Raw genomic sequence first — 22629 nt, 5'->3', positions numbered from 1 at the left:
GCCCTTCCGCGGCCGCTGCTGGTGCGCGGAGGGGGCGGCGGAGGCCTGCAGCTCCCGCGGGCCCCGCGCCGGGAAGGGTCGCCCTCAGCCGGGGAAGGCGAGGACGGGGGGTGGGAGCTGCCGACCGACAGCGGCGCCCGCAAAGGCCCGTGTCGCCGTTCCGCATGCCCGGCTCACGCCTCCCGGGGGTCCTCTCGGGCTTCCCGCAGGAGGCGGGCGGCGGGGGCCCGGGGAGCCCCCCTCCCGGGCGGGCGCAGGCGCGCTGCCCGCCGGCCGCTGCCCCCCGCCCCGTCGCAGGGCTGACGCGGCGGCGCCGGCGCAGCCAGGCCCGGCGTGGGGCGGAGCGCGGCCCTGGCGGCGGCCGGGACGAGGCGGGCGGCGCCGGCGGGCAGAGGTGAGGCGAGGCGGGCGGCGGGCCCGCTACGGCGGATGGCGGCGGCCCGGGCCCGCCCTGTGCTCGGCCCCGCCAGTGCGGGGCAGCGAGGCCTGGCCAGCGGCCGCCGAGCCCCCGCTGCCGGGGTGGCTCCGGCTGGTCCCACCGTGCGCCGGTGGCTGGAGGGCGGGCGGGCGGACGCTGTCACGGCGGGCGGAGGAAGGGAGGCGGTGGGGCGCCGCTCGCCGCTGTGCTGCCGCCGGCCCTGCCCGCGCTTCTGCCCCCGCTCCTGCCCGCTCTGCGGGCGCCGCGGTCTCTCGGCTCCGGGCGCTGTCGCGGGGTGCCACGGGGCCCGCGGGAAGCGGGAGCCTGGGGCAGGTCCCGGGGTGGTCCGGTGCCAGCCTCTCCTGGGGAGCGCGACCTGGCTCCCCGTAGCTACAGGTCAGGGCGCTGATACAGTTGGGCAGCTGCCGAAGGGGACTTCCAGTTGTCGCAAGAGATTTTTTTGTTGTCCATCATTGGGCCCTCGACCCCACTGCTCTGTCCCCGAGTTATCTCTTGCTCGCAGCCTTTTTGTTGTGTAAGCAGAGAGCTTGTCTGCTCCGGTGCTGCCTCTCTCCCCTCCCTGAGCCCTTCCACACCGGGCTGCGCAGGTGAGGCGGTGCGTGGGAGCTCAGCAGGGGCAGCTGCCGCGGGTGGGGTGCTGAACTGCGGGGCAGGGACAGCAGAGTTGTGTTCCTCAGCTGAGGACTGGGTCTAACTAACATGCTGTCCCTACAGCCATCTCTAAACTAAACTTACTCTAGCTCTGAAGAGGAGCAGGTTGCCTTTGGTAATAACCACCTTTACTTATCTGTGTGTGTATCGCTAACATAAGTAGAGAAGTCAGCTTTTTTCAAAGCTGCCAGAATATATGTTTAAGACTTGTGAAAATATACTGTGTCTTAAGAAAAACCTTTAGAAAACATCGGGGAGACCCTTGGTCACAGACATGTGCAAGGCCCTTGACTGAAATGTCAGTTTCTGTTCCCTTCCCTTTTGCTTGGACAGCAAAGTTTGATAGACTTTGTTTCAGCTACTTCCATGCCTTGCAGAGGTATTCAAGAAGGAAGGGACAAGGCTTGAGTGATACTTCATTAAAATCAATCTAAAGCCAGAAGATTAAAAATTATTTATGTCTTTATGCTGTACTTGAACAAAAGTAACTTTGAGCTCTTTAATCCAGATTTTTTTCTCTTTAATCACTCTGATTTGTGACAGTATTTCTCTTAAATGCTGTTTTATCTGTTATGCATATCTCTATTAATCTAGTGTAGCCTAAAGGAGGATGTTTCCATAAGTAAATTATAATTATCTTGCCAGAAGTAAATTTAGCAGATGTGTAGCCAACCAGATGAGACTGTGTGTTAGTTCCTGAAAGCACTAGTTGAGGGAAGGGGAAAAAACCGAAGTAACTGTACGAGTTTCAGCTTTGCAGTGTGATAACTGAGGTCATCAGCTCCACGCCCTGCTGTGTTCCCGTGAGTTGGTAACTTTGGACTTTGGCGTTTTCTGGATGGTCTTGTGTTAATATGTTCTGCTTTGTCAAAGTGCATTTCTCTAGGGCTTGTTTCACCTCTGGGACAAAATGTTTGGTTAACAGTTCACAGAACTGTGCTGGGCAGGTCAGAAAAGAAGGCGAAGGGGAGATAGTTCCCATTGCTGTGAGCCTGCATTTCTTCTGCATGTGCTAATTGAATTATTTCAGACTTCCCGACCTTATCAGCTTCGTCTGGCGGTGTGGTGACTTGGAGAGAGACACCCTTCCCCAACTTCCTCTCTCTCTTTCCAGTTTTGGACTCCGGTTGGGGGAGGGACGGCATCTTCTTGCACAGCATATCCCAGCTCTCTAACCTCAGGCATGCTTTCTTTCCTGCTTATCTGCTGGCATTGAGAGCCTGCTCCAGATCTCCCCTGGGAAAGCCTGGACTCACTGAGTGTTGCAAGAACCACTGCCTCCCGTGGGAGCAGGTGATGTGTGAATCACTCGTGCCCACACACGGCCCAGCTCCCAAGGCTGTTTGCTTTATTTACTTTGTTGATGCTCTTCAAAACAAGCTGCTTGTATATTTTGAATAGCAATATTAAAATCTAGGCAGTCTGAGGGGGAAAAGAAAACCCAACAACCTAGGAGTTAGCAAGTGAGCTGTATCTGAATTACTCACCAGCTGTGTGTGTCCGCTGGCCACCAGCGCCCAGTCCTAGGTAGCTTGTGGTGATCTAAGTGTGAGGTAGCAGTGCTGTGGGTTTGTTCTGCGCGTGCGTGGACAAAAGGTTTCTGTGGTCTGGCACTTCAGGTGTGAGTTAGAAACCTTCGGTTAGAGTCCTGTCAGCAGCACTGGCTGGGACTGCCTTTCCCATTTCGACACTTTTCAGTTAAAACTTGGGTGCTCTAAACCTGCTAAAAATAAATAGGACTGCCAAGGATTAATTAGTAGTTAAACTGTAACAGGCTTAAAACTGGTGAGAGATGTGAATGGGTACTGTCTCTTCCAGTACCTAATTTCACTGAAGGTGCCATAAGCTGATTTCACTGAAAGCAATATGAGCTCAACCATCTAAGTTGCAAATGCAGTGACCTGCTAATTGCTGTAACAAAAATGTAGCATGTACCTGGCTGAATTTGTTACTCAGTAGAGGATCAAGGGCCTTGTGTTCCTCCGTTCCTCTTGTGTAGGTGTCAGTGAATTTTAGGCCAGCTTTATGTCAAGTTGATACAAAGTTATGCTTGCTTGTAACTTACGAGAGCTCTTGCGGTCAGTCTCTCTTCTGAAAACTGAGTAGTTCCCAAGTATGTTTTTATAAACTTAGAGTACAAAGCAAATTTATAACCAGCTCTGCTATTAGTAGAGAGCTGTAACAGTTTGGGGTTATCTTTGTCCAGTGCAAAAGAGATTGTCCCTTTTAATATTTAATCATTTGCAGATGGTATGTCAGACACAGCTGAAGGGCTGAGGACTAATGACAGTGAATTTCTTTCGCTTATGGTCTTTGGGAGGTGTACATCTTGGGCTTTTCTGCTGATGTAGTCTTGGCAGCATCTCTGTGCAGTGAAGGTATGGCTTACAGTAGCCAAATGTCTCTCTTAATGGTGCAAGTGCCTCGACTTCAGAGGTTTTTCATCTGGGTAAATATATGGGGCAAAGATGTGACTTTTGCTTCAGGCTCTTAAACTTTGGATGGTGCTTGCTTTATTTTTGTCTTATGTTGCTCACTTCAGACCCTTTTCTAGCAGTGCACTTTTAAGCTGTCCTTTTGCCTTGCTGATTTATGTTGCCAAGTAAAACCAGTAACACTTTTGTAGCACTGATGGAAAATAAGTTCTTCAAGCAGCACCTTTAATTAAATATTTGTGCATGGATTATCTTTTTTCACTCTAAGTAATACTGCTATTAGAAAAGTGAACTGTTTCAGCTCCTGGGACTGCAATTAACTGCTCCTTGGAGGCCTTTGCTTTAAAGGGATCCAGACTCAGAATTGATTATGTTTGAAGAGGGAGAGGAGAGGGCAGAAAAGGCTTGCTTGGATTAAATGGCTTAGTCAGACTTTCTTCCCATTTTAAGGAGAAACTTTTTTGTACAGAAAAAACTTTCAGTGTGGAGAAGTTGATGTGTGCGTCACAAACAAATATGATTCTTTTATTCCTGTAAGTTATAATATGAAGCATTTTTTAATGATCTAAGTTAAAAAATTAAGCAGAAGAGCAGGTGGGTAGAATAGCTTTCCTAAGATCTTCCTTTGTTGGAGTTTAAGAAGCTGGATTTCATGATACTAATGAGGAAATGAGCTATTTCGATTGCTGTTGCAATTGATTACATTGAAACTGTGGCAGCACTCTTGTCTCTCAATTCAAGTTTGCCTCAGGTTCTTTTTGTTGTCAGGACTTATCTTTGCTAGAATCTACAGTGTTTTTCTCCATTGTGATCATTAGTTCAGTCTCTATGGGTGAAATAATGGCAGCTGTAGGCATTTCAGCCCCTGTGTAATCCACGGCTCTTCAGAAAACTAGTGGTTGCTCAGCCTTCCACATCTGAGGCAGTGCCTGTGGAGGGGATGTTTCTTGTTGGACTTTGCTATTAGAGGGCAAGGAGGAATGCAATGACTCCAAATCATTCAGGAGTGTTCTTAAAAACCGGCAGGTATACTGCACAGTTACTGGGCGCGTATTGCTGAGACTCTGAGAAGCAGTGTAACGGTTACATTCATGTGCTGTGCTCTTCCTAGAGTACTCAAGACTCGCCGTGTTGGCAGAAGACCCTTGGATACGTGGCTTTGTTGAGAACCCTGCAGTTCTGCTGGGTTTGTTTGTTTTACCTTGGTGGAAGTGTGGCTGGAATAAGCTGTCCTAGCAAGGCTGTGGTTTGGCTGATGTCTACGGGGGCCACTTGAGGAATGTTTTGTATGTACTGCACACAATAGACAGACATAGAGCTTGTTGCATAAAAGCAGGCATAAACTGGATCTAGTGTAGAGAAGTATGTAAGTGCTAGGAGAGCAAGTATGAGAAAATTGGCATAAGGAGATGTTAGGTCCTGATTTTTATGATAACTAAGTTGCGTGGTGACTAGTAGAGGGTTACAAAAGAGCTAGACTCTATTGCAATGCTTACGCTGTTACGCTGTACTGTTCTGTACGTCTCTGTCAGTGGAGGTAGCTGGGTTCCTTTCCAGGTTGTAGGCAGTGAACTCTGGACTATTTTCTGTATGATGGGAGTACCTTAGCCGAGTGCTAAATTATATTCTTCATCCTCGCAGCATTTCTGCTCCCCTCCTCCCCTCCCACTCCTCCACCAAAAAAAAAAAAAATTTAAAAAATGCCATCTGGCTGTTTACATCTAAGGTGCGTAGAGTGAAAAATGCAGAAGAGCTTCTTAAGTCAGCCATTAAATACCTGTTTTTTCAGGTGTCTAGCATTCATATTTGCCTTTAAAGTCCAACTGTTAATGTTTTATTTCTATTTATATGCTCCATTATTTTCGGCTAGGTGGTACCTACACGTAATGCTTGGGACAGATGTGGCTAAGGAAAAGTTTGTTGTGATAGTCTGTAAGTCAGAATCAGTTGGATAGAGGAAGGGGGCAAAGACCATTTCTGAATTTGAGAAAAATGCAAGCTGTTGTAAAATATAGGATGTGATGTACTTGGTGAGGCTGGGACAATTTGCATGAAACATCCAACGTTGTGTGTGCGGCTGATGCATTCCCCTTGTTTCTGGATTCTTCTACCTTTGAATTAATGTTTTTAGTTATGTAGTGAAAATGAATAGATATTACTATGCAGGCTTTACACTGTTGTGTAGTCTCCGATATATCCTTATTGCATGCTTTGAGATGCAGGTTTTTAGTGGGGAAGGGGATTTTTAAGGTGATTAACTGGTGTTATGCATTGATATTGCTTTGCTAATGCAAAGATAAACACTGAGGGGGGTGGTCTCATATGGAGTGAGCTGTTACTGTAAATATAGAAGAGCCACTTCATAGAGCAAACTGTGTCATTCTTTATCAAGTCAGAGAAACAAAATTTCTGCATTGCTGTTTTTTTAAGGGAAGAATTTGTGTGAGCATGTGAAGTGTCTTCCAAGTGCCTGCTAACACTTACTGCACACGAATAAGAATTCACTTTGTACAATGCTGATGGAATTGGGTACCTGCACACGCTTGCTGACTAACTTGGACTTCCAAGTTTTGTTTTTCAAAAGCCTTTCAAGGCAATCTAGTTAACCGTGGTTGCTCTACAGCGTAGGTATTGAAGGAGATTTAACCTCCGGCTAGAGAGTCAGAAATTACACATGGGGAGTGTGGGCTGGGTGGGGATTACCTGTTTATTGCTTTACCTCAAGGGAAGGTAAATGAGAAGAGCCTGTTTACGCGCCGAGCCATTGCAACTATTCCTTCTTTTTCCTTTTGGTGCAAGTGAGAAAGTCCTAGCAAACATGGGATTGTGTTGGGAGGAGGGGTGGAATTTTAGATAAGCACATTCCTCAGGCTACATGCCTTAGTGTTTTGCTGTTATGTTACAGTCCAAATAACTCTGAATTCATTTCCTTTATTCTTTCAGCTGTTTTTCAAGTCCATAATGCAGCAGAAAAATGAAAAACCATAGAAGATTTTTGCTTTGGAAAAGAAGTCAGTTGCTGTCCCAGTCTAGAAGATGGACCACTGGATTTGGGAAGCTTGGGAAATACTGCGTCCAAAAGCAATTTTTCCTAGCTAAGAAGAAAAGACAGAGTACTTGGCTAATTGTGAGCTTAAATCACAACAAACTGTACAGAAGACTGCAGTACAGAAGGAGGGCACCTGAGCTCCAAAGCAGGTGGGCTCCTGATGTGCCTTTAAATGCAGAAACCTATCAAAAACCTACTGTTGAACCATACAGCTTTCCTTACAAAACTACTGAGAGCAAAAAGATCTTGTCTCTATCGCAAAGCCAAAAGCCTGTCTGGAGAAGCAGTGAGAAAACTCAACAGTGAATCCTTTCAGAGTGAAGATCCCTTGTATGAAGAATTTGAAACTGTCACTATTCTTAACAGCATCTCTGGCAAAATCCATTATATCTCATGTGGTACGCTGGATGATGCTGCCTTACCTGTAAAGAAAGGTGGTTTTGTATATAGCGGGGAGGAAAGCAATGATGGTGAGGGCAATGCAGTCCTAGTAGTTTTAAACAGCTGTAAAAGGAAATGCTGTTGCAAAGGGAGTGGAATGGAACTTGTGGCCCCTTGACAACTATAAAGAGGTCCAAATTTAGCCATCATACTGTAAAAAAGAGATCTATCTTTATGATGCATAAGAAACTTTCTATGGTTAGGTTTCGATACAGAATTATAAAATCGCCGGAACTTCGAGCAAGAGGCAAAACCTGTAAATTGAGAAGAATCAAGCCAAGGTGGGTGGAGAAAGTTACAAGGGACCATCTAGAGACACTCCAGAGGGATTTTGGAAGTGGATTGAGTAATTGGCTTTCTGACTGGAAATCTAAAAGTAACTGTTTTTGGAACCGGTACAGCTTAACAGATATGAACGATAATACACCCAAATCTTTAGTTGAGGAGAACAAAATATGTGCACCTGAGATCTGCCGTACGCAGGATGCGTTACTATGTGCTGAGCCGTGCTCTGAGGAGCCAGGATCCGGAGGGCAGCGTGGCAGTGTGGATGCTGTCCTGCCAGAACGGCATGCTAGAGCTTCACCGGAGGCAGAGACCTTGCACCAGGTGGAGAGCAACAGGGCTCTGGCCGAGGATCATTACTCTGACGTTTTTGTCTCCATGACAGGAAAAGAAATTGCTGTTTCAGGTCAAGATGATGCAGAATCTAATGACGTTATGGGTGTAGATGGAATGATACTGTTGCAATCCTCCTTGAAGGATTCTGATGTCAAAGATAATTTTGCAAATGGACCTTTATCCATGGAACGGGCAGAAAATGAGGACAGCTGTAGCCAAATGGAAGTAGAGGGCTCATTAAACCTGGATGTTTTTAGTGCAAAGTTACTAGATCACCCTTACTGTAAAAGTCCTCTTGAGGAGCCTTCACCAGAAAGCACAGGACTAAAATCAGGAACTCGGAAGGGAGGCAAAAGGAACAGTCAGAAAGCTTCCCGGGTGGCTGATGAGCAGTTGGCAACGTGGCTTTGTGGTATACCTTTTACATATCTTAGGGCTTCCAGGAGTTCCTGGAAACTGCTGGATGTATTGTGGAGTTTCCATGTTGCGTTAATTCCTTTATTAAAATGGTTTCTTATTGTGAATTGTATGTGCTTAGCATAACACTTAATGAAATAAGGCTGCAAAGAGGACAGCTGCATGCAGGAAGGACAAATCAATGCTTATCTGACAAGCTATTTTGAGGGGTGGTTGAATGGTGCCTCTGCTTTTGTTTTAGAGAATACAATGTAATTTAATTGGAATCTTTGTGGAAAATTCATGATAGGCATTTTAAATGTTTTTTTGTCATGTGGTTTCAGAAGATTATATGGGGTTAAAACTTCCAGTTTTTTAAATGGTTGACAATTATTACTCTTAACTTGTTTTTTGAAAATCCTTAGTGTTCTAATACTTCCTTCCAGCCTTATCCTCTCTTCTCTTTCTCTGTCTTAGGACGAAACTAAGTCACTTAATGAATCTCAGGTTTTAATAGCCAAATATTGTTCATTGTCACTTACTTTTCTCTATAATTGTCCATAAAGTGGGCTTAATGAATCTTATTAGACAATATTTTAAAAAAAAACAAGACTAGTCTTAGCAAAGGTTCAGCAAAAAGGCTTTTGGATTTTTTTTTTTTACTCAGTGCTGAGCATGTGGTATTTGATAGTCTCTAAAGAGGAACATCATAAAAATAGTAATCGGTGTCTTATGAATAGCAGCATGATATACACATAGTAAGAGGCAGTAAGCTAACATGTTGTGCCACCTAGTACCATTAATATAATATTCAAGTTCAGTGGTGTTCTGATAACTGCAGTCTTCCTTTGGAGAAATTAGCTTCATAGATTCCCATAAACCTGAAGCTGGTCTCAACCAATATTAAGGGGACTGTTTGAAGTTTGACACGCTCTGGTTTTTCTGCCTACCTTTGTCCTTCAGTTTTGCAATTCATTCTCTAAAGCAAAACATGAAGGAGACATTGAACCTCAAAAGATGATTTAGCTTTCCACACCCACCAGTTAGTGTGCGATGTGTTTACCTACAACTTGCTTTGTGTGATCCAGCAAGGACCAGGCGCTACGTGAGAAGTTGAGAGATACTGTGGTACCACAGTGAACCACAGAGACCACTTCTGCAATGGAGTTTTAAAGTTTGTCCAGCAGAAAAAGGGATGTAATCCTTCTTTAACAGTCAAGAACCAAGATTGTATCAGGGTGGCAAAAGCTAAAGGTTTGTGGTCTGATGGGCATTCGTGTTCTTGTTCATGGGCGGCCTGAATAACTTAAAAAAAATAAATTTAAAAAGACAGACAGCAAATGCACTAAACTCCCACACGTCACAATTTTAAGAGAATTCTTACCTAGCTCCTCAATGAAAGTAGATGAGACCAGTTTCCACTTTCTTCAGAGTTGAGGGTTCTTCTCTGAGGATTGAAGCCATGTCTACACTACATACACACTCATACTGTAGCACTTCTGAGTTTTCTCAGCTGAAAAGCTGTAAAAAAGAATTTTAATTTTGGTATAACTAAGCACAGAAGTTCTTGTCTGTTTAGGAGTGTTGTTAATAATTAACTGCACCCTAAAAGATACTGCTAACCTGGCAAGAGTTGCTAGGGAGAATGCGTGAAGGAGATGTAAGTGTTACGGATGCCCTCAGGTTTTGAATTTCTCTGTAGCAGCTGAACTCTGATGTTAATGGGCTGCAATATTTAGTACATTCGGATGTGCTATTAGGTGTCAAACAGAGCTCCATGGTAAATCCTGTTCGCAGTGGGTGTCTGATCTCACACCAGGTCTGAACTCTATTTTCCTCGAGTTAAGCAGTTACACCAGCCCGAGTGAGGTCAGAGTCTAGCTAGAGGTCTCTTGGACCTCTGCGACTGTTAGCTGTAACCACAGGGACAATCCTTCCTCTGTGCGTGTGAATAAAAAACTTTAAAAATGGTATATGTTAAAAAAGAATAAAGTACAGACATCCCCATATATCTTCTTTCTAGACTTCTAGCCAGAGTGAGAAATATCCTCTGTCACAGTCTAGTGAGATGTAAGGGACAAAAGTTATTAGGCAAGTGTATGGCAGAGTTGCAAGGAAGGATATCTTCCCGTGAAGAATTCTTCCTTGTTGTCTGATTTCGCTCTTCAATCCTCCCTTCCTTCTGTTATACATCCAGGTGTTCTTGCTATATCTTCACTGCTTTTCTTGTCTCTCTGTCTTTTGTTCTCGGTCCTTCTCCCTTCTTCTTTTTTATTCTTTTCTTACTGCTGCTGTTCTGGCACTTTTTTCTGTCGGATGTTTCTCTCGTCTTGCTTCTTCCTATCCTGATCTTTGAAAGTTTCCAGGAAATACTGTTAAAGCCTTAGTAAGCAGAGAGCTAAATATACAGTGCACTGTCCAGTGATACCATCTGCCATCACACCCAGGCTGGGATGAGTCCTGGAGTTTGTGTTAGTGCACATTCCCTGGACTCTGATCTCAGATCCAGCTTTCATTACACAGAACACATGTTTTCTGCTGCATTTGAAAACTCATTTTCAGAAAGCTGGACAACTTGGTCTTTTTTCTCTTATTCACTAGCAAGTGTTGAAATCCTATTTTCCATTCTCTTTCATTCTTAAAGTGGTTTTGGATGCTTCAGTGGGATTTACTTCTCCACTGTTCCAGTCTTGTGTCTGTGGGGGGGCGGAAATTTATTTCCTAGGTTTTTTTAATTCCTCCAGCATTCATTTCTTCATTATTTCCTAGTTAATATCTTTTGTTTCTGGTGTTGTGGTTGCCCAGGCAATGGCAGGCTGACATGGCTGTCCGTGGCACCTTAAATGCCATCCCTAGTCTACTAGGGTAAATGAGTTAAACTTGCTGAGAGTCTGTCTGGTGTCTCTCCCATTTGCTATGGTGGCAGCAGAGGAGCTGAACAGACTGCAAACACTCTGCCAGCCAGGGCTGCTTACATCTGAGGAGAGTCATTCTGCGTACTGTAAGATACTGGGTTTTCAGTGAAAACTATTGCAGAAACTGATGACTTTTCATGTTGCCGTAAAATAATTTAAGATACTAATTGAGATAAGCAGTGGGGTGGATTCTCCTCGTAACTAGTTTGATGTAGATATATGTGTACGTGGGAAGAATGGGGTCTGGTCTTTCCCTGTAAAGCTGAGTTATCAGATTCCCACTTTTTTATTTCTGTCTTCCTTCCCCTCTTTTATTTAACGTTGCTAATTTGCACTTAGTTTTCTTAAATATATACTTGCCACGTGTGGTGCTGTGTGTTGGTTGGGTGCAGAGTGATTGCTGCTCATACTTGGAAGAAATTACTGCTTTATTGGACTAGTGAACTCAGAGGATTTTTTACATGTTTGCACTTTCATTTTTCTGGTATATTTAAAGGATTCCTAGATGAAGTTATGAAGAAATATGGCAGTTTAGTTCCACTCTGTGAAAAAGATGTCATGGGAAGATTAAAAGAAGTCTTTAATGAAGATTTCTCCCATAGGTGTGTAGCAGTATGAAATTCTTTGACTTTGTATTCTTGACTTCTTGACTTTGAATTCTTAAGACTTTGTAAAGGACAAATCGCTTGCATTCCTACTGCACGCTCCAAGGCTAACACCTAACAGAACAGAAGTCCATTTGATATGACCTTGACTTATCTCTTTTTTTTTTTTTTCTACCTTTTCAATCCTGTTTTAGAAAACCTTTTATCACCAGGGAAATCATGAAGTATCGGGAAAAACATCCAAAAACTTCCACGTGCAATTTCCGGGTCTTCTATAATAAGCACATGCTAGATATGGATGATTTAGCTACACTGGAAGGCCAGAACTGGCTGAATGACCAGGTCAGAGATGCTTGGTGTTTATGTGCTTCCTTACCCCTTCTTAGCCCATTTATATTAGGATAAGAGTTGTTCACCTTCTCCTACATTATAGGTGGACTATCCTTACTCTACACTTGAGAATTAAAAGAAGTGGTGAGCGGCTTTTACAATGCCAAGTGCAGTAATAGTTACAAGTCTGGAACACGGGAGGTGTCACAACTAAACTGTTTGCATTTAAAAAAATGATGTTGTGCTGTTTTGAGAAAATAGTGGCTACCCATATAGGTTTTAGCATCTCCCCCCATCGCCAAGCTTTAGCAGATTACAAGAACAGCAGAGTGAAGCAGCAGGCTGTGGCCCGCAGCCAAAAAACCAAGAAGGCTTCAGTGCGCAGGGCATGCACCAGTAGATTTAAATTGAATTAAACTGCATTTCAGATTGAGGCAGACTTCAAGCAGCCAGTTATAGTGTCTCTCTGGGCTGACCACTATTAGTTCCAGAGTGCTTGTCCTTCAGACTACAGCAAAATGTTACTGTAATTGCTCACCTCCTTATTGCTGTTTTAAGTATGAAGGGTCCTACATTTTATGGGAACTTGTGAATTTGAGTTTTATAAAACTATTCTGTACATATTCAAATATTTACTAACTCTTACAGATAATTAACATGTATGGTGAACTCATAATGGATGCAGTCCCTGAAAAGGTGAGGATTTTTGTTATTTTGCAAATGTACCTAATGATAGATTGAGAGGGAAGGGTGAAACACTGAATATTTCAGATACAGAATTGAGATTTAGCTCAGTGATATTCTGAGTGTTGCTCTCCGCTGCTCAGATTTTTCTTCCTTTCCTATGCTAAAATACAGTTTTCAGTGCTGTTGCTGCTGTTTCAGAAACTTTTTGAATTAGTTCTGCAGGTGGTCTCTGTGGTAGCCTGATGTCACTAATGTACCTGTAGATCTGTAACAGGTGCCCTGTTTTCACCCATCCCACTCCCCTTTGCCCCTAGAGGTTTCTGTCTCCAGCTTATCTGCTCCTAAAGAGCTTTATCCATGCCCTTGCTCACCAGTCTCGTGTTTAGCTGAAATTTCTGATTAAGATGGATTTCTGCTGAGATGGCAAACCATGAATGGTAGCATCTGAACCATGCACATGTGCTGCTTGCACTCACCCACCTGCCCACCTCACAGCTGTGGGGGCCACAACAGCTCAAACTGCATCAGATGCCTGCCAGGTGAATGTGAATTGATGCAGAGCTGCTTGGGTCCTCAGCAGTATTGTCTCTGCAGGGCTGTCTTTGGTTTGTGCTTCCTGGACACAATGCTTACTGCTTTCCAACTGCAGCGTCTTAACTGGTGGTGGCAGTTGAGAAAAAGAAGGGGGGGTGATCAAGTGTGACTACTTTTGCAGCAGTGGCAATTATAAAAAGCCATCTGTTCACTAGTAGAGCTGAACAATTTTCAGGTGAGACCTCAAAGGAAGAACCAAACAAAGCCATTTTTAGATGAGCTATGCAGAACGTAACTCTTAAAATCTTCAAGCTCATAAGAAAGAGTGTTGTTGCTTTGATTGGTGATGATGGTGATTCATCTTTAGTATTCTTTGTACTTCCTGAGTGTGTGCTAGGGTTGTGGTATTGGAGATTGTATCTGTTTGCTTGTGTCTGCTTTTTTCTTCATAGTGTATAATTGAAATCCTCATTGGAGATTTTGTTCTGGTATCTCAGAATGCAGTTTGAAGTCTGTTGGCATAGCTAATGGGTGTTAGACTGTGTTTTTAGATGCTGAATTTTCTAACTTCTTTTTTTCAAGTAATAACTCAAGCCTTCCTCCACCTCTACACTACCAGAATTATTAAAAACAGATGTTACAGATTTCCATTTGTATTAATCTGTTCCTGTAATTCCAAGAAGCTAAGCACAGGGAATAATAGTGTTAACCTGGATCTAAATCATTTTTTTAACAGAAGCCTACATTTTTTTGCCATAAATGTAGGGTTTTAGTTACAAAATGGATGCAGTATAACTTAAAAATGCTTTTAAATAGCAGAATATTGGTTTTGTCTGGACCTGGTCATAGTCAATTACAAATTACGATATTGTTGGATTAAATCTCGTAACTTTCTTTTTTTTTTCCGAGTCTCAGCTTCCAGCAACTAAAACGAGAAGTTCCTCCCTTCTCCACCATCCCCGCTTTGCCAGTCCAGTGTTCTCTACTTCAATCCCTGTAAAGAACAACAAAAACTGTAACTCCTTATCCTGGTGTTTTTCTCCCTAGTCCATCCCCCAAAAAAAATTACACGTGATATGCCTGGAGGTACAAGAGTGTAAATATAATCACTGCAGTGGCTCACATCGTGTAGCAAAAGAAGGCTTCCTTTATTTGCTAGCTGAAGAATGGCAATAGTTTAGGCTTGGCAAAGCCTCTGTCCCTGCTGGGGGACTAAACGTGCATTAAATATTGCCTCATTACAAGTCATTTTCTGTAAATTTTGTAAATTATATTGGGGGAAAGGGAATGACTGTGCGTGAAGACTTCTGTGCTCATTCCTCCTCTCTTTCTTTTTTTAGGTTCATTTCTTTAACAGCTTTTTTCATAGACAGCTCGTAACCAAAGGATATAATGGGGTAAAACGATGGACTAAAAAGGTATCCTTTAACTCTGTGTCATCAGTGCTCTGGTTCTTTTGGGCTGGGGCTGAATCAATAACTTGAAACTGGGTTATGATGCGTTATCTGCAAAGGATGGGTTTGCAAAGGAGCTATACAAAGTGGGAAGAGATAAATATAAATAGTAGGGTGGCACTATTCAAGTTAGTGATTATGTTGTGAAAATGTACTCTGAATGGCTTCATCACTGGTGGTAGGTTCTCATGTATGTTCATGCAAGCTGTTAATTTACCTGCAAGAAATGTCTCTTTACTGCTCCTGACAGTGCCAGGTACGCTAATCTACGGGAGAGCAGACTTAATTCTGCTTCTTCCTTTTACCTCAGACTGGGATTGTTTGGTAAAATCAAATTGTTACTCCTGAGTAACACATACAGGTACTAAAAAGCAGAAATCAGAAACTTATAGTTAATAAGCCAAACTGTTGTTCGCATGACAAGAGCAGAAGTCACCTTTCTTTCCAGAACACACACCAGATCATGGGTTGTGGTATTTTCTGAGGCAGCTAATACAAAAAGCCGTGCTCTGTTTTTTTTTTTCTCTTCTCTCCTCCTGTGAACATTTGTCCTTTCTAATATGGGAGATGAGGCAAGACTAATCAAGGACCATGTTTGAAGATATGATCTTTCTGCAGAAGCACTTAAATAGCACACATCTGTGAAATGCTAGAGATGAACTCATTATCCAAATATAAAATCTATTCATATAATTTATTAAAACCTCTTTAAAGAGAGTCTGAATATTGGTGCTTAATATTCCTAGGGTTTTTTAAAATGTTCTTTTTCTCCAGCAACCCAAATTTTGCAAAAACCCAAAAATGAAGGTAGATTCTGACAGCAGAACCTGTGCTCATGTTGCTGCTGAGGAGGCACCACATGAGAGCAGGACAGTTGTTTAGACATTTACACTTAAATTCCTGAAGAATCTCTAAAGCAAGGATGAGAACTACAGTATCTGTGTTGGAAGGATTCAGTAGAGGGCTTCATCCTGCATTATGCAATTAAAGGGAACTGGTTTCTGCTTTTTAAACACATCAGAGTATTGTACCAGATTTTATAAGTGTGTTCTCCTGGGATACATGAGGCCAGAGCCTAGAAGGACATGCTCTTTTGCATCTAGCTGCAGCGGTTTCAAAGCTTCTGTTCATGTCTGTCCCTTCTGGCCACTGGTCAGATTGGCACTCTTGCTCAGATCCACTCTGCGCTGTCTCAATGAAGCAAATCTAGGTTGCCAGCATTCTTTCTGTACATCAGGTCTTAACTAAAGACCCTTCCAGCTTTTGGCTGCCTCTTTCCACTCTTCTGCTACAGGTTTGCATGCCTGCAGCGATCCCACAACTAGGGTCACGTGACGACCCTTGAGTTTAGCAGGGCTCTGCTGCTGCTGGACATCACAGAAGGTGTAGTTCATTTATCTTATTTCAGTTTTCCTTTGTGGGCGCTGCTTGCTGCTGGCTGACATCTCTTTGCTCCTTTCCAAGAATGATGGATCGTTGTGCAGCAAGTGTGCTGTAATCTGGTCAGGAAGCAGTTTCTGCAGGTGGGAGCAGGGATCGTCGATGCTTGTGACGATGAAAGCACTGTTGTGAGCAAGGCTTGGCTGATAACTGCTCTGAAAGCTCAGACCTTTTTGTGCTTTCAGCTTCCCACTGTTACTCAAAAAATATACTTTTCTTTCTTAAAAACGACCTGCCTAGTGCAGTAATTATGTACTGTTCAAATTGCACAGTGTTTAAAGAAAAAAAAAAAAAAGGCAGCACAGAAATCTTTCCACAGGATGAGTTCATTTAGTTCAGTAATCTATTTTTGCTTATTTTCTGGACTGTACCACCAAAAACCCAGCAATTAGACAACCATTTTGAGAGGAGCTGGGAGAAGGAAGATCATGAAAGGTCCTTTCAAATGCATAAGGGCTCATCTGCCACACAGACACCGGGGGTGTTTTATCTGATCTACTTGTTCTGTACTTTGAGACCTTCTCCCCCGTTTGCTTGCCTGTGACCACAGTACATCTGCTGCAAAGTTATGTTCAAGAAAGGATGAATCTGCTCTGTTTTTACCCCCTCCTTTCCTCTGCTCACCAAAGCATCGTGCACTCCTCCTGCCTTCTTCCAACAAGTTGCAGAGCCTGTGTTACGGCAGAGGGAGTCAAACTGCACCAGCTGGTTTTGTGGGGTGTTTGTAATCACAACTGCTTCATCTGTCACCTATCCATGATGCAGCTCTGATAGAAATCAGTGGTGTTCGTACTGCAGGAGTGTCATTACCAAAGATACGTAGCTAACCCAAATTGAGGCTCAACTGTATTACCATCATTACTTAAGAAATCCCACTTTGACGCAGGTGTTCAAGTGCAATGTGAACAGGCTTTTGCCACAAATGCATTGGTGGCTGACTAGTACTGTACAATGGTCCTTAGCCACTTTCTGAGTTGTAACTGTATTTTTGTGGCTGCTAATAAGTTGTGTACGAGGTAAACATGAGGAATGTACTGAAAAAGTAGAGGGGGCAAAAAAGACTTTAGTTATGGGGTGGCAGAGAGGAGACTTAGATACAATTAATATCTTGCATTGGTGTGTTGTACCTGTGGAATTGTCTCTAACGTTTATTGTTGTTCTTGCCAGGTGGACTTGTTCAAAAAGACTCTCTTGTTAATTCCTATTCACCTGGAAGTCCACTGGTCCCTCATTACTGTGAACATCCCCAGTCGAATTATTTCATTTTATGATTCCCAAGGCATTCATTTTAAGTTTTGTGTAGAGGTAAGAGTGACAGCTGTGTCTGTTTTCTTAAGCAAACCACACCCCCTTTTTCTGTTCAGCCTTAAACTTTAAATGCCGTGTGTCCATTGTTGTCCTGCCGTGTACGAAATGAGAATCAGCTTGTCCTGCTGAGGAGTCTGAAGCACAGACCTCGAGGGTCACACCAGAGCTGGGAGTTGAGGTCAGATTGCTTATTGCCTAATTAGCCTGACTGTGTAATCGGCACACCTTTTGTGGCCCTGTCTTGTCACTCCCACAAAAAGCAGGCACTCAAAGCCAAGTGCTGTAGAGGCGCAGATGAGCCAGAAGGAGAGTAAAGGCAGTTCTTTCAACTGCTAAGGCACTTGTGTTTAGGAAATGATAAATTGCGGTCCTTTTTCAGGGAGGTTGCCTGGGTGAGAGAACAGGACTGAAGACGCTGTAGAGCTGTCCAGTGAGGTTTACATGTTACTGCGCTATTAACAGTGTGTTGCCTTTTTCCTCCATCTGCATTGGTGCAGGGGTTGTACGTCTAATTAACCCAGCAACCTTTCAGAGCTGCAACCTGAACACTGGAGTTAAATTATCAGTCTTTTCTGGCCGCTTTTTACCAGAAACTTTTGCTGGGATGAGCAAATTGTAATGACCCTCTTAAAAAAAGCTAATTTTGTCAACTTAATTGCTTGTTTGATGCAGCAACCCTCTACTTTTTAACTGTGTGTAGTTGTTGGCTTACAGAAGAGTAGTAATTATTGTACCCAGGAGAGTTCCCAGCTAGGACTTCTGAATGAAGATACTAGTTTCCTGCTAGCATTTGCTGAGGATGAAGCTAATGTTTGTTCTGGGAGCAAGAGACCTTACACTCGCCAGCTTCTGAACTTGCAGCATAAACCAGGGGTCTCTCTCGCAGCTCTACAGTCTCTCCTGCAGTCTTGCACTGTGGCCTCTCCCATCCCACTCCAGGCAAGGCATTTGCACTTAAATGTCTCACAAACATGAGATGCTTTATTCCTGCCCTTTCTAGGGGAAGGAGGGCCAATACCCAAAAGTCCACTATGATCCACCCACTAAGGTGAATGTTAGTGTGCTGGAGTGTGTTTAAATTGTGCCATAAACCAGCAGCCTGTTTTCAGAGAAATAGAAGGATTTGCTTAACCCAAGACCATAGGCTCATTTATCTTGCTTCCTTCTCTTCATTTGTGTCAGACTATTTTTTCCTGAATGTCACTAAAACTGTCCCCGGAGCTTTGTTGATTAGCTGCAGAACTCAAAGCATTTTGTATTGAGATTCAAGCAGGAAAATGCTATCATATTGAACGTAAGGGACTTGCTGTCAGCCAAGTAAGCCAGGAGAGAACACGTGCCAGACTGCACTGTATGTCTCTGCATGTCTGAGAGCACTCTGACTTTGTGCCTGAGTGCCACAGCTAGTCTAGCGTTAAGTATACCAGTGTACAGTAGGGTTGAGGGGTATTTAAAGCTCCCCCTGATAGACCAAGATGAGCCTTGATGGTAGCAGGCACGGTACCTGCCACAGTTCATCTCTTTACTTCTAGATCTGAGCTGAGCTCCTAATGCTTAGTGATTACCTGAAATTTGTCCTCATTGTCAAAAGGATACCAGCAAAGATGTCAGTCTTTCTCCTGTTCTTTAGCTGGTGAATAATATTGTTGCTTTTTTCTCCCTTTCCTTTTTAAAGAACATTCAAAAGTATTTGCTGACTGAAGCAAAAGAGAGGAATCGCCCTGAGTTTCTTCAGGGTTGGCAGACTGCTGTGACAAAGGTAAATAGCAGTGCTTCAAGCTCTGGAGTCTGACTTTCTGGGAGATTTTAGGAGGCTGCTTCTAAATCTATATACTTGTACAAGTAGTGAATTGTTTTATGCTGACACATGGAGGGTGGTAGGAGCGAAACATGTGGTTACACATGGGAATTAGAGCTCTGTTGCTCATTCAGCTCCCACCAGGTCTTTAATACTTTCTGCAAGTGACTTGGTGATCTGAGCCTAATCTCTGACACTTAACTCTCCATGCAGCAAAACCTGTAGCTGGTGCTCATGTTGGCACAAGGTCAAGGACTGAATGAGCTGGAGACTCAGCTTCCTGACTTCTCCCGAAAGGACTGTTCTGAACTATACCATATGGATGGGGTTTGGTGAGGGAGGGAACAGGCTAATGCTGCTACTGCCTATATTTTATATTTGCTATGGATAGAGGGCACTGGTCTCCAGGGCTGTTTGTGGCGCATTGCATTTGATCACAAGTAAACAAAGTCTGGCAACAATAAAAGGGAATAACTTGTGTGTAGTGTAAATGAGGGAATATGTGATTTGTGTAGCCATCCCATAATGGCTCCAAAGATATAAAACAGGTCATTGCACACTAGACATACAGCAGTTCCTCCTCGCACAGGTTTATTTTTAGATGCTGATACAATGATGAAATGATTCCTCCCTGCACTCATGCACACCCTGTGCAGTCAGAGTTTCTCCTCCTGAATTCTGTGAGGTGGAAGATCTGGGAGTTGGGGAAAAATAATTACTTTTCCTCTTCAAGTGCCAGAGACATAGCAGCCCTACTGAGTGGGACTTTTAAGCTCTGCATATCAAAATTGAGCACAGCTGAAAAAATAATGAAGGTTGAAAGTTACCATTTGAGACTACCTTGCTCAGTCCTGTCACCTGACAATGTACCACTCTTCATGTTCTTTGAGACCCTTTGGTGTGGCTGAGAGAGGAAAGCCACTGCTGGTAGCACAGATGCTGAGAGTAATCTTCCTCTAGGCCTGTGTGACTTTGCTGATATAGTTTGGTCCTGTGTAAAGCAGATAATGCTGTACAAACATTTATTTAAACTAATCGAGAAGCTGTTCTGTGTAGGTCACTAAAAGAAAATAAACTTGAAAGAAAGATTTGAGTTTGTTTTCTGTCCTACACTATATATTTTTCTAAATGTTAGGTGTTATTCTAACAAGGTGTTGAGTGTCACCTTGCAAAAGTTGGGATCAGAATAAGTAATTACAACGCCAGTTTCTAGTGTTGCAGAACAGCTAGCTCTGAGAATGAGATACCTGATCGTTTTGACAAATCTCCTTTTGGACTTCAAGCAGGACTTAACGAATAAAAGGATAAGTAAAGGTCTAACATGTCTCCCCTTCTTTCTTTTCATTTTAGTGCATTCCACAACAGAAAAATGACAGTGACTGTGGGGTTTTTGTGCTCCAGGTAAGAGTACTGCTTTTTAAGAACCAGTAGCCTGTATTGTTCATATAGTGAATGTCCCTTTTTTCAATCAAGCCTTTTCCTTTTCCTCAGTACTGCAAGTGCCTCGCCTTAGACCAGCCATTTCAGTTCTCCCAGGAAGATATGCCCCGAGTGAGAAAAAGGATTTACAAGGAGCTGTGTGAACGCCAGCTAATAGACTAATAAAATGCAGCCAACCTAATTTCTCTGGCATTTCTGACAAGTTGCAGCTGGTGTTTGTGTACTTGAATTTCTGAAAACTTCCGTGAATTTTGAGCGATTCTCAGCTGAGTGGCGTGGCCACTGTTGTTACCTCAATTTTTTGACAAGCTCTTTAACTGGCAGAACATAACAGAGCTGCCGTAAAATATTCCTTATGTCAGTTTGGTTCTCTTATGTTCTGAGTTCTTTCCTGTATTTAATATTTATTATCTCAGCATGCATATAGGCAAAGCATGCAACTAAAACCATGAAACTGTAGATTTGGTGCACCTTTGAGATGTAGCTAGAAATGACAAATACAGGTGATTTTGTCTGGAAACATGAAGATGCATGATATGTTTTCTGATGCAATAATGCTTTGAATGTATCAAAAAAAATCAATGCCATAAAAAGAACAGCTAGAACCTATTTGATAGTTCCATTGTCCCTGTTGTGGCTGTATAACACTGAATTACCACTTTTTAGGGTGGCTAAACTAATCTACAGATTTCATTTGTGGAGACCCCTTTTTTAAATAGCTCAAGTTGCTAATAAAGTTTGTTCTGTTAACATTTATCCAGCTGTCATTATCAGCCTGTCCCCATAGATTAAAAGCAGCCTTTGCACAAATAAAGCTTCAGCACTTGTCTGTATAATAAAAAGTACAAAGGTGGTTGTCAGTCAGATTGATTGTGTTCCTATATGCTGCAGAAGCCTCCATGATGTGTGTATTAAGGAGAATTATCAAGCTGGCCCTGAAGAGTCACAGCTTAGATACTAAGATAAACTCCTCAGCTGTAACTGTTTAAATCTCAGATGGCTTTGACTCATTTTTCAGTTCCACAGTATGCAGTGAAATGTACCATTTCGGCATCTCTCACTTCAGCTCTGTCTACAGACGAACTCCCTTCAAGCTTGTCATGTTTCACCTCCCGTTGGCTTTTGCCTTTGTTCAAATATAAATTAATTCATTTCTGCTGCATCTGCTGTTTGATTGTCTCAAACATCCCTAGTTTTCTTTGCGTTCAGTAACACCAATGGGTCTGGCTGGGAATAATAGGTTATGGTGGATGCTGTGCAAACACAACAAGATTGTATCATTTTGCTCCAGAGGGAGGCTGAGAGTCCAGCACTAAACTTTGCCATGTAGTTGCACTGGGCAGGGATAAGTGAGAGCAGTGGGTCTTGAGACTTCTGGATTTTTGCCTTGATCTGTAAACTATGATGTGCTCCTTGCTGAAGAGAGCTAGTTTTGTTTGAAGAGATTGTTATACGGGACTGCTACACCAGCAAATGTCTTCACTGTGTTTTTCTGCCAGATAAAGGAGTGAGCCCGGGGGAGAACTATTTTTAACGCTAAACATCATCTGTTGCACAGCTTCACTTTGTGTCTGTCCATAGCCCTGACTTCTGATGCAGGAAAACCACTTTGAGTTCCCTGTCTTGCAAATTAATTCAGGCTTGAGCTAAGCCAGGTGCAAATCCCTTCTAGATTACAGGAGGGAGCAGGGCGAAGTGAGGGTGTGTGCCAAGTGCATCCAGGCTGGGAGATGGGAGCATGTGCATTCTGTGTTGTGCTAGAGAAGGAGGTTCTGCAGTATCCTTGAGTGTTCCCACTTCCCCTTGTTGGCAGATGGCAAGGACTGGCTTAATTTAGCAAGACAAGGAAGGCCCTAAGCACTTGGTTAGATAATCTAAACAAGGAATTTACTGAATCAGAAAAAGAACCTTAAGACCCAGACTGGCTAAACATACCTTAGCCCATTGTATGGTGCAGAGCACCCAACAGCACCTCGTTTCTTGGTGTTTCCCTGAACTGTTACTCATACAAACAGCAGCACCTTCTTGGGGCAAGTGACTGCAAGCAAAGGAGGGTGAATTCCATGAAAATTTAAACTTAGGATTT

General features: G+C 43.2%; 1 protein-coding gene across 2 annotated transcripts; it reads left to right on the top strand.

Annotated features, from left to right (window-relative positions):
• The first annotated feature begins 289 nt into the window (after positions 1-289).
• SENP5 (SUMO specific peptidase 5) lies at positions 290-21705 on the top strand. Of its 2 annotated transcripts, none has more exons than XM_075099194.1 (10): positions 290-394; positions 6469-8048; positions 11444-11549; positions 11747-11894; positions 12531-12578; positions 14444-14521; positions 17165-17302; positions 18981-19064; positions 20454-20504; positions 20595-21705. In XM_075099194.1, the coding sequence occupies exons 2-10, from the start codon at positions 7091-7093 to the stop codon at positions 20703-20705; spliced, it is 1722 nt and encodes a 573-aa protein (XP_074955295.1). In that variant the 5' UTR covers positions 290-394; positions 6469-7090; the 3' UTR covers positions 20706-21705. The 2 variants fall into 2 exon arrangements, with proteins under 2 accessions (XP_074955295.1, XP_074955294.1); XM_075099193.1 differs by having other exon boundaries at positions 20577-21705.
• Positions 21706-22629: the final 924 nt, after the last annotated feature.

Source organism: Phalacrocorax aristotelis, chromosome 7 (assembly GCF_949628215.1).
Source record: "Phalacrocorax aristotelis chromosome 7, bGulAri2.1, whole genome shotgun sequence".
NCBI classification, from domain to species: Eukaryota; Metazoa; Chordata; class Aves; order Suliformes; family Phalacrocoracidae; genus Phalacrocorax; species Phalacrocorax aristotelis.
Note: the sequence above shows the minus strand (reverse complement) of the source record. Positions and strands in the feature narration are given on the sequence as shown.

Excerpts from the sequence above, each read along its gene's own strand:
- SENP5 (XM_075099193.1), top strand. The coding sequence starts at position 7,091 with ATGCTGTTGCAAAGGGAGTGGAATGGAACTTGTGGCCCCTTGACAACT. Across the intron at positions 8,049-11,443 it reads GTTGGCAACGTGGCTTTGTG|GATTCCTAGATGAAGTTATG; the intron begins GTATACCTTTTA and ends GTATATTTAAAG. Across the intron at positions 19,065-20,453 it reads GGCAGACTGCTGTGACAAAG|TGCATTCCACAACAGAAAAA; the intron begins GTAAATAGCAGT and ends TTTTCATTTTAG.